This window comes from Rhagoletis pomonella, unplaced genomic scaffold (genome assembly GCF_013731165.1).
Source record: "Rhagoletis pomonella isolate Grant_MI unplaced genomic scaffold, Rhpom_1.0 Rhpom_scaffold_00002, whole genome shotgun sequence".
Taxonomy (NCBI): domain Eukaryota; kingdom Metazoa; phylum Arthropoda; class Insecta; order Diptera; family Tephritidae; genus Rhagoletis; species Rhagoletis pomonella.
The window spans coordinates 65,550,980-65,564,879 of NW_023458556.1; the positions used below are offsets into that span (position 1 = coordinate 65,550,980).

Below are 13,900 nucleotides of genomic sequence, written 5' to 3' on the forward strand. Positions count from 1 at the left end.
TACTACAAAAGATTTCTTAATCTTACTGTACTAATGCATAGATTAATAAATGAAAATGAAATGAAATCAGGATAAATGAAAGACTTTCGGTTTTTACACGTTTCAGAAATATAAACAGAAATATACGTGCGACTGCAACGTTAACGACAAAAATGTTAACCACTTGGTCTTTAGTTGTATCTCACTTTAATTGATTTTAATTATTTAAAAAAATTATAACTTTTAAGTACTTAGTGGTGTTGAAAATGTTAAGTTATTTCTGTGCTTGCGGTCTCTTGGGCTGGGGCCCGTGGCATTTTGCCAGCAGTTACGCCTTTACTCAAAATCAATCACTTAAATCACTTATGCAGTGTGTTTTTCTTTCTTTCTTTGCGACTTTTAACGTAACCTTATATCGTAGTAATGGCATTTTTAAGCGTTTTTGGGGTTAAGTTTGCATGGCAGGTATGTGTTAAGATAAACCGATTACGCTTATAAAAAGCACATAATATAAAAAAATTATAATTATTGTTATTAGTAATATATAAACTGGGAACTTTTACAAACCTAGTTTGTAAAACGTTTGTTGGTATATATCTTAATGAAAATGCACACCAAATTGCTTAGATTGATGAGGAAACCCGACTTAGCCATACCGGATTAACTTGCTTTGTGTTCACAGGGAAATTCCAGCATAACTTAATTAATCACCAAACCTACTTGATCAAATTAAGAGTTAATGATTAAAAATTAATTTTTTAATCGCGGTTACGATTATCTGTTTAGTCAGATTAAAATTAATCATGATTAACTGTAATCAGATTGAATTTAATCGAATTAACTAACTGATTAAAACATCAATCGATTAATGCCAACATTGATTTCACATGCATATCACTATACCAAGTTTCAGTTCTCTCCCACAAATACTTCCAGAGATATGTATGTAATATGAAAATTCCAATTTGTATGGGAGGGGCCTTGAGTTATCGGACTTACTTTCAGTCTAAGACCATCCTTCCGAAATCCGTAGTAAGTGTACTAAATTTTGTTCTGATCGGAAAACCGGTTAAGGAAGCCTAAGCCTATTTTTCAATCCAGGTCATAAACCATCTTTGAGCAGAATTTTATTTTCAAACAGTTGACAATTCTTAAAAAAGTAGCCCATTTTCCAGTCTAGGTCATAAGCTATCTGTGTGCAAAATTTCATGCAAATCCGTTTAGTCGTTTCCGCGTATTAATTTAATTAAACTTTTTTAACAGGTGGCAACTCTTCAAAAAATTAGCCTATTTTCCACTGTAGGTCATAAGATATCTGCTTGCAAAATTTCATGCAAATCCATTCAGTCGTTTCCGCGTATTAATTTAATGAAATGTTTTTAACAGGTGGCAACTCTTAAGAAAAGTAGCCTATTTTCCAATCTAGGTCATAAGCTATCTGTGTGCAAATTTTCATGCAAATCCATGCAGTCGTTCCCGCATATTAAATAAATTAAACTTTTTTAACAGGTGGCAACTCTTAAAAAATAGCCTATTAACCAATCTGGCCCATAAGCTATCTGCGTATTTTTTTTGATATCTCCTTAAATTTTCAAGATACACGCTCTTTAAATATTATTTTCGGACCCAGTATGTGAAAACTTTTAAAAACACTCTGGTTTTACTCGCGCCCCCTTTATCCTACTTTCAGCATCGTTCTTTAAATTTATTCAATAAATGTATTTAAAAATTTAAAGATGTTTACAAGAATGGAATGGATTTTTGCTCAATTCAAATTCACTTGTCAAAACCTTGAAAATTGTAGTTTTAAGTGGAAAAATATTCAATAACTTTAAACTTTGGGGAGGTTTAAAAATATTGTGGCCATCAAGTGCCACTAAAACATATTCAGAACACCTACAACCACCCCAACCCAAATCAATATATATAAAACAGTTAGTTACACCATTTATAACTCAAGAACGGCTGGACCGATTTCTATGATATTTGTTTTTTGAAATTGTCTACCTTCCGAATAGCAGAATAGCTATTAAAACAACCGCTAGATGGAGCTGGAGTCGAGTTATTAGTAAACCCCATATTTATGGTCCGATTCGCCTCATATTTTAGATATGTATTTACAATAGAAAAACCAATACCATTGCGAAAAAAAGAGCCGCCAGGTGGCGTTGGAGTCGAGTTATTACTAAAAATCGGGTTTATGTTCCGATTATCCTCAGATTCAAAATATGTATTGATAACAGGAAAAAGAATCCTTTCGAAAAAAATTTGCCGTGAGGTGGCACTGAAATTGAGTTACATATGTATGTAACTAAAAATCGTATTTATGCTCGAATTTATTTCATTATCGAAATATATGAATTCACATATCGATGGTCCTCTGCAATAACGACACAACTCAAATTCAAAAAATCAAATCCCTTATTACTGTTAAGAAGCTCATATCTCTAATCCTTGGGTAACCCATGTCTGATTCTAACTAAAGGAAGTAGTAAAGATTATACACGAATAAGACAACGATTAAATACATGAGCCACTTAACAATAGTATGAGTTTTTATTCTTTGAATTTTGAATTGTGTCGTTATTGTAGAGGACCATCGATATATTTATGACAGGAAAAGATACATAGGTATGTATACTTTTGCAAAAAAACTGAAATTCAGTCGGAAACCGCCGTTTACGAACAGCTGTTCCTTATCTATATATATAACAAGTAAGAAAGCCTAAGTTCGGGCAGAGCCGAACATTAAATACCCGGCGCACGTATTAAATATATGTTTTTCGCCTTACCGAAAGCTACGGCTATATGGTAAGCCGGGGCGTATCAATTTTGAGTAAATTAGAGTCCTTAGATTTCGAAATTTTGAAGTTTCAAGCAGTTCTGACATTTACCGTTATATGAGAAGCGGCCGTTATTTTAGTCCGATTTCAATAATTTTCAACGGTTTGCTTATATGTGGCAAGCACAATAACCACACCGAGTTTGGTACAAATTGGTAGAACGGTTACTGAGATACATATATGTGATCATAAGTGGGCGGTGCCACGCCCATTTTCCAAAAATTTATCACAAACGTATTTCTTGGTAAAGAATTGTTGCAAGCATCAATTTTGAATAAATTAGCTTCAATATTTACTGATTTATCGAAGATTTTGTATTTCTCTAAATTACCGTTATATGGGATGTGGGCGTGGTTATCGTCCGATTTTAAAAATTTTAGACGATTTTGTATGCTGTACGAAGGCCGACAACTGTGCCAAGTTTGGTAGAAATTGGTACAGCGGTTACCAAGATATACACATGTAACCATAAGTGGGCGTGGCTACGCCCATTTTCCAAAAATGTATAATATTATTATTTTTTGTCAAAAAATTATTGTAAATACCAATTTTGAGTGATTTATCTTCAGTAGTTACTAAAATATCGCAGTTTTCGTATTTCTGGAAATTACCGTTATATGGGAAGTGGGCGTGGTTACAGTCCGATTTCGCCCATTTTCAATAGCAACCTACCTTGGATTAAGGGAAACCTACATACCAAATTTCGTTGAGATATCTCAATTTTTGCTCGAGTTATCGTGTACACGGACAGACGGACAGACGGACAGACGGACAGACGGACAGACGGACGGACAGACAGACATGGCTTAATCGATTTCTTTTTTTATCCTGATCATTTATGTATACATTTGTCTATATCTATCTCGATTCGTATTGGCTGTTACAAACAACCGTTATGTGAACAAAATTAATATACCCTTGTGCACAAGTGCGCTCGGGTATAAAAATGGTGTGAAAAATGTATAGTAATTCATCAATTGAGAACGGTTGGGCCGATTTGGCAAACATTTTTTTTAGTTATTCGTAATTGCCAGGGGAAAGAAAATTTTGGGGAAACCCTCCGGGAAAGTCGGGAAATTGGAAAAATTGGAATTTTATATTTTTGTATGGAATTTTGTGTGCAAATCCTTCTGAATGGCTTTCGAATGGAAAAATATAAAATTCTAAGTGGAAAACTTGGAAAAATCCGGAAGAACGCGAAAAATTTGATTTTTTTTCGACGAAAGCTTGGAAAATTTCGGATAATTGTGAATCAAGTGGAAGGTTCTATCATCTTTTGTTTCATTGCAAGAGCTTCTCAAATATTGCAAAAAACCCGATTTTTTGACACTTTCATCACATTTTTCTCAAAATCTGCAGCTGATGGAAACTTTATACTTATGCATTCTTAATCAGCACAAAAAAGCCTATCAAAACCAGCTTCAACATTTGCCGCAAATTGGTGTTGGCCTGTGTTAACTACACTAATTATAAAAAGAAAAGTTCCTTTTTTTATAAGAGTTGATCTCGCGAACGGCTGTACCGATTTTTTGAAATTTTGGACACTACTGCAGACTTTCGATATATTAACGGAGCGTGGCATCACCCATACATATCGAATTTTTCATACCGTATATCTCTGAAAGTATTTGTGGTAGTGTCCTGGAAATTGATATAGAGATTTTTGGGCTACTGGAAAAGGGACATGGCGCTTTCCAAACATATTGAAACTTTTACCTATCTGTAAATATATACACCCAGAATACAGTGTTTTTTCTTTTTCATAATAAATTTTTTTGCCAATTTTTTATAGAAATATAGTTCATTTTGCATCAAATGGCACCAAATTTTGAGTATGCAGTTTTATAGTTCACTCAATTTCAGTATCATAAAGTGCAAGTTTTTAATGGCTATAAGATACCGTTGATTTTTGAGAATTTTTTTCGCTGATGATGTTGCGCATTTTCTCCGTATAACTAATGCGTGAGAGTTTTTTGTATGGGAAAAAATGTATGTAAAATACTTATTCTGGTGGCTTAACTTCTCCTAAACGACCGAAACGATTTTAATGATAATTTTTAGTGGCGCTGGAGCCGAGTTATTGCTACAAATAGTCGATTTGGAGGCGCCAGGGATCAAAGTTAAATTACTCCCGTTAAATCAACCATCAGAACCATTGCGGTCCTTGCTTACGGGGACTAAACAAAATGTGGACCAATGATACTCTCCAGTTTAGAAAATTCCACCAACTATACTATACAGATTCAAGGACGATTCACTATCGAGCCGCAAGGACTTCTTCCCGGTATAACGCTTTCGTCAGGTTATTTAAGACGGCAATGGAGGATATGCCTTCTGTCGACCACAAAACCAGACGTGAACGTGAATTGCTGGCGAAAACGTTGGACCAAATGTTCCAATAAAAAAATTAATTTTGGGCGGGACGAAGTTCGCCGGGTCTGCTAGTATGTATATATTTTAATCCCAGACCCTCCCAAACAAAAAAAAATTTCATATTACATACGAGTATAAGAATCACTCTTTATACATTTATTCAGAACAAAAACTATTAGCTTTGGAAATCCCAGAACTTATATTCGAAATTCTTAAGGTATATATGGTGTGTATGTATACGATAAATGTAAATATGTACATATTAACGCAGCGGAATTTCATTCAAAAGTCACTTATTAATGTATGCTTGTAGGTTTCTTAAAATTTTATACAAGTAGTTACTCAAAGTAATAGTAAAAGAAATTCTCAAAACAAAAAAAAAACAGTTATTTGGTATATTCAAAAATATGAATGTGTTTAAATTCGTTGTCTAAGAATGGGTAACATTTTAGAAATGCAAGCCGAACGCCATCTGAATGCCAAATACAAAACTCCCAAGCCGACGATCCAAGCCATTCATTGCCTTTTGGTGTCAAAATATCTCAACAGTGGGATCATGTATATCCTCGCTGTTAATTATGGGTGTAAATGTTTGAAATAGATTGCGTTCTTCGTCATCAGATTCATCACTACTATAACTGTCGCTGCGGTTAAGTGCTGCTGTTTTCTGCAGAATCATTTCCAGTTGCTGTTGTGGCAGCAACTTCTCCACCTCCGTCAAATCAATGGCGTTCAAATTGAAAGTGATCCATGGGTACCGCATCGACTGTTGCAATAGACGTGGCCACTTCATGAATACGCCCTTGACCAAACGCACCATCACATTTAAACCGCGTATTTCGTGTGAAATCAACGAAGGCTCCACAATACCCAGAAAGTTGAGCACTAGTGCATGTGGTTGATCGTTAATTATGGCGTAAAATACCAAGCTGTCAGCAGTTACTTCTAGGTAATAGTCGTTAATATCGGGCGCGTTTATGACCAAATAGATGAAACAATCTGTATCGTACCAGGTAACATGTGGGCGTTTGTGTTTCGTTAGTAATGCTGGTGGAGGCGCGCAGCTAGATATCGATGAGGATGTGGTATCATGTGCTGTGGATGGTGAGCTAAATGACTGATCGTTATCGCTGCTGCTTGAAGTTTTGGTCGTCGACGATAGCAAGGGCTCTTCATCACTACCGCTAGAAACGCCATGACGTTTGGAATTTAATGATTTGTAGGGTCTGTGCGGATTAATGACACTACCGGTGACCGGCTCCTTTTCTTGTGGTGCTTGAAGTTTAGGTGGTTCAATTGCTTGCAATGGTGATGGAGATACCGAGTACTTAGCCTCCTCCATCTCTAGTTGAAACGAGCGTTGTATGCAGCACAAAAGTTCATGAAAATTACACAAATCCTTAGGTACTTCCGGTAGTTTTATTTTAATATTCAGAAAGTGTTTTGTTTTTTCATCTACAGTGGCAACACCGTTACTAATTAAAGCTTTATTGAGCATTTCAATCGTTTTTAAATCGTTTTCTGTTTCATTTTCATACAACAGAATTGCGTAAGATTTTATGTGGAAGTCAGGTATGTCTACCGGTGTTGTTTCTTGTGCTTTTACCGCATATGCAAACAGATAATCTTTGGTTACTTTGAAAGTCTTCGCAAATCGATTTAGCTGAATTCCAGCAAGAGAACAATGCACCGCCTGATAAGGTGTAAACTCCACTATTTCTTTGGTGGTTGGATACAAAAAGTCATTATACAAATCTTCAGGTTTTGCCATTATGAAACATGCGTAATCGCATAAAAAGAAACGATATATAGACGAAGAAGAGGCGCCAATTGAAGAATCGGTACTAAATATGCCATACAGCTTGGCGCGCAAGTACCTATCTTCATAGTGTACGATACAATTTTGCATAGGCTTGAACCAAGATGCAGGAAACGGCATTAACGTCTTTTGCTGTAACTGTCTTACGTGAGATTTGGTTAACTCGAGTAATTCATCGAATATTTGCATTTGTTCATCGCTGACATGTTGCAAATAAATGTCACCCCAATTACCATTTTCTTCCTCACTTCCAATTTCCACCTTAACAATCTCCTCTATGGGCAATTCAAGCCACTCTTCCTTCCATGTTTTGGTGGTTAAAACGTCGAGTTGATCAATTTGAGACAATATTGTCGTTGGCACCGGATCGTTTTTTTCAGGGGCGTCGTCTGTTCGTAGGGGCAAATAAATCTGCAAAATGAGTTCATTAGTGTCGTGATATGAGCGTTTTAAATTAAAAATAGCAGGTCCACAGTCGAAAATGATGCGGAGAATGTTTCGTTGATTTGAAAGACATATCAAACGCTTGCGAACGTTTGGAAAGTGTTATGATAATGGAGTATGTAGATTTTCCACAATTGTAATTACAAACTTGTCTGCAATATCAAACTGCTCTTAAAATATCCACCCACGAACTTTTTAGTTTGTTTTCCGCGCACATATTGACTCATTTTTAATACTTTTAGTATGTTAAAGTGCTTTCTGTCTTAGAATTTGGTCATTCAATAATTCATTCAATTAAGTCCCCATTTTTCGACTGCGCTGCCTTACCTAACCCCTATGAGCTTGTTTTTATGTGCATTTATCCTATAAGTCGAAATATTCTTTAATCACATCACATTTGACTGAGTAAACCGTTTCGCTGTCGATGTCGCAAAACTCGTCTGCTTACTTTCAATTGTGGCACACTAACCTCATTAGCACCTAATTGTGCATCCCAATCTTCTTGTTCATCATCTTCTTTGACACCATTGGTTTTGGTTGGCTCTTCAGATTTCTGCACCTCTTTTATGTTTTTTTCTTGATTGTCCGCCTGTAGTAGCATTTCACTTTCCATAGTCACATCATTAGAGGAAAATTTTATTAGGTTACTTGTATCGTGCTCACTACAACTCTTGAAATCCATTTCAGAGTCACTAACTGTGGCATCTGCATCGTCACTTGCAAGTAATTGTAATTCTTTTGCTATTTCACGTATGCTCTGTCGTTTGCAATCAGCTGCTGACGCAATATTTTTCTCCAACAGTGAGCGCTTCAAATTCAAATGGTACACATATTGTCCCACCTTTTCGAGCTGCTCCATCACAATTACGTTGTTTATCCAAACTGTGTCGGTAAGTGTGAAATTGATGCTTACATGTACGCACTCATTCTTTTTAATATCGGTCATTATCCACTTTTGTACAGTTTTAGTGGCCTTCGTATCCCAGGTGCGCTCGTTGTCGAATGGAACGACACCTGAGAGCCGTATGTTAATTGCTTGCGCAGGAAAGTCTTTAAATTTGTCATGGCACACGAAAAGTTCATCGGATTTAACACTAGAAATGATGCTACCTTCGTCAATCAATTTCACAGTTAGTTTTATAGTTTTAATAATGTCCGTATTTCGCACATCTGGCAATTCAAGAATACGAGCCCGTTGATACGAATCCGCATATTTGTAAATACACAAATCGCCTATATGTAGTGGCCAATGCATATTCCAATTCTCTCGTTTCAAATAATGCAAATTCATTTGCATGCTGAAATTGCAGACTTCCTTGGAGCGTCGAATATCTTTCCATTTGGTGGAGTTTGGTGAGCGATGTTGTAGCAAACGGGCGGCATAATGAGTGGGTGAAAATACCTATTGAAAATGCCAACAAAAAAAATAAAAATTGTTACACAAATTCCAGTATCTGGAAATTTGACCACTACAAACTTTTAATATTAGTATGCGGATGTCGCCGGCTGTGGGAATGTGATCCTTTTTAGAAACTGCATCGAAACGCGTAAGGTTATGACGGAAGTCACAGCGCGCCTCATCACACTCCCCAAATTCAAGTACATAAGGGCACATACGTGTGCCTTGTAGTATTCTCCCTTCTTCACGTTCAATCAACACTCGCTTGGACACAGCTAAAATATCTGCGTGTATCAATCTCAATTGATCATGCCTTTTCATGAAATCCATCAAACGCGGCAGCTGAATGCTATTCTCTTCGTCAAGCAATATCAAGGAGCGCGCGGTTGGTCGGTCCGAGCCAGTGGGCATCTCGAAATTCTTACTTACATAATTGTCATAGGTTTGCGCTAATGCTGAAAAGCGTGCTGTAAATTTGGTCCAAGATGTGGGCATGGAAAAATGTATGACATATGACACATTTTGGATTCGTAGATCTGTAAACGAGGAATCGGCGCAAACTACGATGCGCGAGGACATTACCTAAAATTAAAATATTCATATAAATATTAAATGAAAAACGTAGTATTCAAGTGTGTTACCTTCTTTTTCTTCCATTCCTCGATTAAGATGCGCACATCCGATGAAGCGTGGCTGTCGTAGGCAATACACACATACGCGGAGGTAGTAAGCGCATCCACCACTTCATAGACATCATCGTCGCTGTTACACAGCACAAGAATATGTTCGTTTTCCAGTGCGTTTTGTTCTATAAATTCCAAAATTGTCCCGATCTTACGCTCGCTGGGACACAGTTTAATAGATATCATCACTCTGCCGTACACAGCCGCCTCCAGAAAATCTCCTATTAAGAGCAACGGTTGGTTTGATTTACGCATCAATGCCACAAGCAACGAATCCCAATCACGTGATGTTACCACTAACTGCCAACCCAAGTTTGCTTGCGCTGTGTCTTTGTTCCCGCTACGCTTAGACATAATGAAGAACGTCTTCAAAACCGTTTCTATATCGTCCTGAGAACGCGAAAGCATCAAATCTAAATCATCAATAACGAAGTGCTTGAGCCGCTCTATGTCAATTAACGATTCATTTTCGTTATCATGCAAAAGACGCAATAAACTAGCTGGCGTCGCTATCAATATGCCGCAACTATTAAGCAATTGGATTTTTGCATCATTTGCATTGCGGATTCCATATGAGGGAACTGTCGTCACTGCCGGCCGCACGCCTAAAAGCAAGCGCTTACAATGGCTATGCACAACCTCAACATGTGCCGAAGTGGCGACTAAGATTATAGCGACAGGACCATAAGTCTCGGCTAGGCGACCACTTTGTATGCGATAAGCCACCAAACTGCAAATCGCAGGCAAATAGCTCCATGTTTTGCCAGACTTATTTGGGTTCACGACAAAGAGTGAATTTCCACGCAACAAGTGCGGCCAAGAGTAAGCTTGTATGCGATACAGCTTGGTAACACGCATATTCTCCATTTCGTCGTGTATCTCTTTGAGAAAGAACGCTTCTGATATGGTTGATAGCGAGGTTAGCGGCACTTTAGAATGGGCCAGCACCAAATGGTCAATGAATTTAGTTTTTAGTTTATGCTCACCCTCAACTTCTAGTAAGTCACATACTTGCGGCAACTGAACACGAAAGGATTCGGGCTTAGATCCATTCAGTTCGGACGTTAGTTGTTCTTCTATATGCTTTAAGTGTGCATGTTGTGCAGTCAATTTTTTTTGCAAGCGACTTCTAATCAATGAGCGGTTATTGGATGAATGCTGATCAGAAGAAAATTGTTCATTTCCCGACGTAGACCCGCCGTTATTTCCGTCTTCAGCAGAATACAGCTCCGTGTTATCAGACTCATCTTTGCAGCCGCTGGAGTTGAGATTTTTCAAGTCCAGTATCTCATCATTGCCACCTTCCTTTTCGTCATAAGCACTGCGAAGTATTTCATCAATTTTATTTATTTGAGCAGATGGAGATTTAAGCGAACGGCGGCTACCATATTTTCGCGGAGCAGGGGAGCTTAAACTGAAATATTTCAAATTATATACAATTGTATTAGTATCGGATTTAAAATTTCTTTTGCTGGGTATTACTTGCTTCCACTGGGTGATGATTGCTGCTCTTCCGCTTTGGGTATGCTGCTCTTTACCTCATGACTAGAGAAATTGCCAAAGTCTATAGGATCCTCATTTAGTTTTGGCACAGTTGTGTCTAAAATGCTCTTATTTTGCTTTGATGAGCTTTCGGCATGTCGACCTCGCGAACGATGATTCGTATGTTCCTCTTCATTCAGTTCTTGTATATGAGAGTCATGTGGTACATAATCAAAACGGGTGGTCGCTTTACGATGCCAATGATTCTTTTCGTCTTTGTAATGATTCAGGTTGGTGATATCGAAGCCAGCTGGTATCATACGTAAGCCATGGAATGTAGATTTTTCGTTAAGCGACTTAAAAAGAAAAAAATTACAGTGTTGTACTTGCTAGACCCTTACAAGCGTTTGATCATTTCAAACAAACCTCTGCAGGTGGCCACAAACGTGATCTCGAATCAGTGAGCTCGAATTGCGAGTCTTTCTTAATATCCTTAACCTGAAAAAGAGCATTGCATAGTTTTACCCTCATACTAATGAACCATTATAGAGATTTTGAAGATAACAAATCATGAGTTATGGGAAAAAGTAGAACCAGTTGTCAATCATAAGCAAGGCTGACAAATCTAAACAAATGCTTTAAAAAGCTTATTTTGCATATATCTTGCAATTTTGTTTGTTTTTGAATATATTTGATTTGCGTGCTCATTTTTGCATATCTGAGAAATTTTTTTTTTTAATTTTCGGGAGAGAAAACGATAGAAATGCGTTAAACAAGTTGGAGTTCATTAAGGCAAATTTTGGTTGTTTGATAGTAGGTATTAAAAAGTTTCAAACAAAAGGTTTGACACTGAAAGAAAGTTTAAAAACTGCGACGACTGTGAAAGAACATTACTAAAGGTTGAACACAAATATACATATCGAAATTTTAATTCACAAAGGCCTTATGTAACCAACATTTTTTTTTTTATTTTACAGGAGAAACAATAAATATAGAATAATATCAAAACCAGGTAGGGCTTTTTAAAAATTGGCATGTAACTGCGTTGTTTCTGGTACTAACACTTTTTATTGAAGGTGTATTTCCATATACCCTCCCAAAACCTGTGAAAAAAATTATTGGTTAGGCCCTTTGCGAGTTAAGGTAACTATGTATATGTACATATATTCACCAAAAGTTGAAAGTACAGTGAACTCGGGGTAGCATGAACATAGGGTACCATGAATACTCGCTTGGGTGAACAGTCTATTTTTTATATTGGCTACTCTGTAGTATGAACGATTGAAACGCTGTATAGCGTGAGCATCCTAATTCTCAAAAATGGAATGCTTTAAGAGCATAAAATCATGAAAGAAACAAAAAAAAATGTATGTTTAGATCATATATTGGTTACACAGCTGCTGCAGAATTAGTTTTGCTTATTGTTTCCATGTAATTTTCTGTCAGTTTTAAAATAACCCGTGCCTTGCGTTGATTCGTTTGTGAAGCTTCATATATTATGAAAATGTGTTCTAAAGAACTCATATTCCAGATTTGTTTACTTTGTAAGACTGCAATGAATGAAATGCATACAAAATTTAATAAAAAGCAATTTACCTTTGTATATGGAATAATATAATCTTGATAATATGAACAATTTGGATTTTGCTAAAATAAAATACGTATTATTCACTGGCTCCACAACTATCGAAATACTCCCCAGCAGAACTAGATTTATTTAAATTTTTTCCAACTATATCTACGGATGGGGAAAGGAGTTTTTCTAATTACTCAACAATTTTAAATGACAAGAGAATGCCATTTTCGACTGATAATTTAAAAAAGCATGTTTCCTAAACCGCAATTCCGAGAATATTGAATAAAAATATTAGAAAAATTAAATTAAACTTCATTGATTTAACATATTTAAGAGCATATTTTGGTAATTTATGTAGCTTTTTATAGCGCTTAGTTTCCGTTTTTTTCTGGCATACATTCGTCATAAGTACATTCTGCAAATTTTTTAGCGTTATGTTATTCACATTATTTTGCTATAAGTTTAAGCGATTATTTAACTAACACTCACAAGAAAAAGGATTTTATCAAAGTCTTGATGAACGGGTTTTAACCGACTTCACAAAAAGGAGGAAGGTTATCAATTCGTAGGATTTTTTTTATTAGATATGTATGTTACCGCATAACTTTGGACCACGGTAACCGATTTCTATAATTCTTTTTTTTTTAAGGAAAGGTGTTACCTCACAGGTGTTCCCATACCAATTTGGTTTAAATCTTCGATCATTGGATCATGGAGAAATTAACGATAATCTTAAATTTTTAAATGAGAATTGAAGTCGGTTTTGTTTTTTGCTTAAAAATTACGTTTTACAGTATAGCGAATTCGGTTTGTTAATTAGGTGTATGTATATGAATAAGTCGAACCAGTAATTTAGTAAAAACATCATTTTTTACTTCCACAAACTTATATTGCCAATTAACAATAAACAGCATATTCTTTACTCCTCTTAGTCGTTATGCTGTTAGTAACAATGGATAGTAACATATAAAAATTGTACATTCAACATTAAGCATTCACTTCGTTTTCATATACAAACAAACATGCATACATACATATGTTAAGAATTTTTAGGATGAATTCTGAATATTTTCTAGGATTACCTTCTTGCGCAAGTTCATCAAACGGCTAATATGAGCGCTGGTCTTAGGCGCGGCGATGTGTTCACTTTGGCTGCTTAATTGTGTGTGATTTTGATTCTTGCTGTTGTTAGTTGGTTCCTCTTTCATACCATCATATTTATTAGTTTCAATCATATCTGCTTTAATATGTTCCAAGCGTTTCTATTGAGTAAGGAAAATGTTAATTGATTTTATTGCAGCT

At 36.2% G+C, this 13,900-nt stretch overlaps 1 protein-coding gene across 1 annotated transcript in view; it reads right to left on the reverse strand.

The window, feature by feature from the left end:
* Positions 1-5,317: 5,317 nt before the first annotated feature.
* LOC118733983 (putative ATP-dependent RNA helicase TDRD12) overlaps positions 5,318-13,900 on the reverse strand; it is a 38,063-nt gene continuing 29,480 nt past the window's right edge. Inside the window, exons 4-10 of the mRNA XM_036463648.1 lie at positions 13,681-13,860; positions 11,449-11,520; positions 11,023-11,378; positions 9,499-10,954; positions 8,936-9,439; positions 7,928-8,860; positions 5,318-7,425 (exon numbers count right to left, since the gene is read on the reverse strand). Coding sequence (XP_036319541.1) covers positions 5,728-7,425; positions 7,928-8,860; positions 8,936-9,439; positions 9,499-10,954; positions 11,023-11,378; positions 11,449-11,520; positions 13,681-13,860 — 5,199 coding nt within the window. The 3' untranslated portion in view covers positions 5,318-5,727. The remainder of the gene's footprint in view (positions 7,426-7,927; positions 8,861-8,935; positions 9,440-9,498; positions 10,955-11,022; positions 11,379-11,448; positions 11,521-13,680; positions 13,861-13,900) is intronic.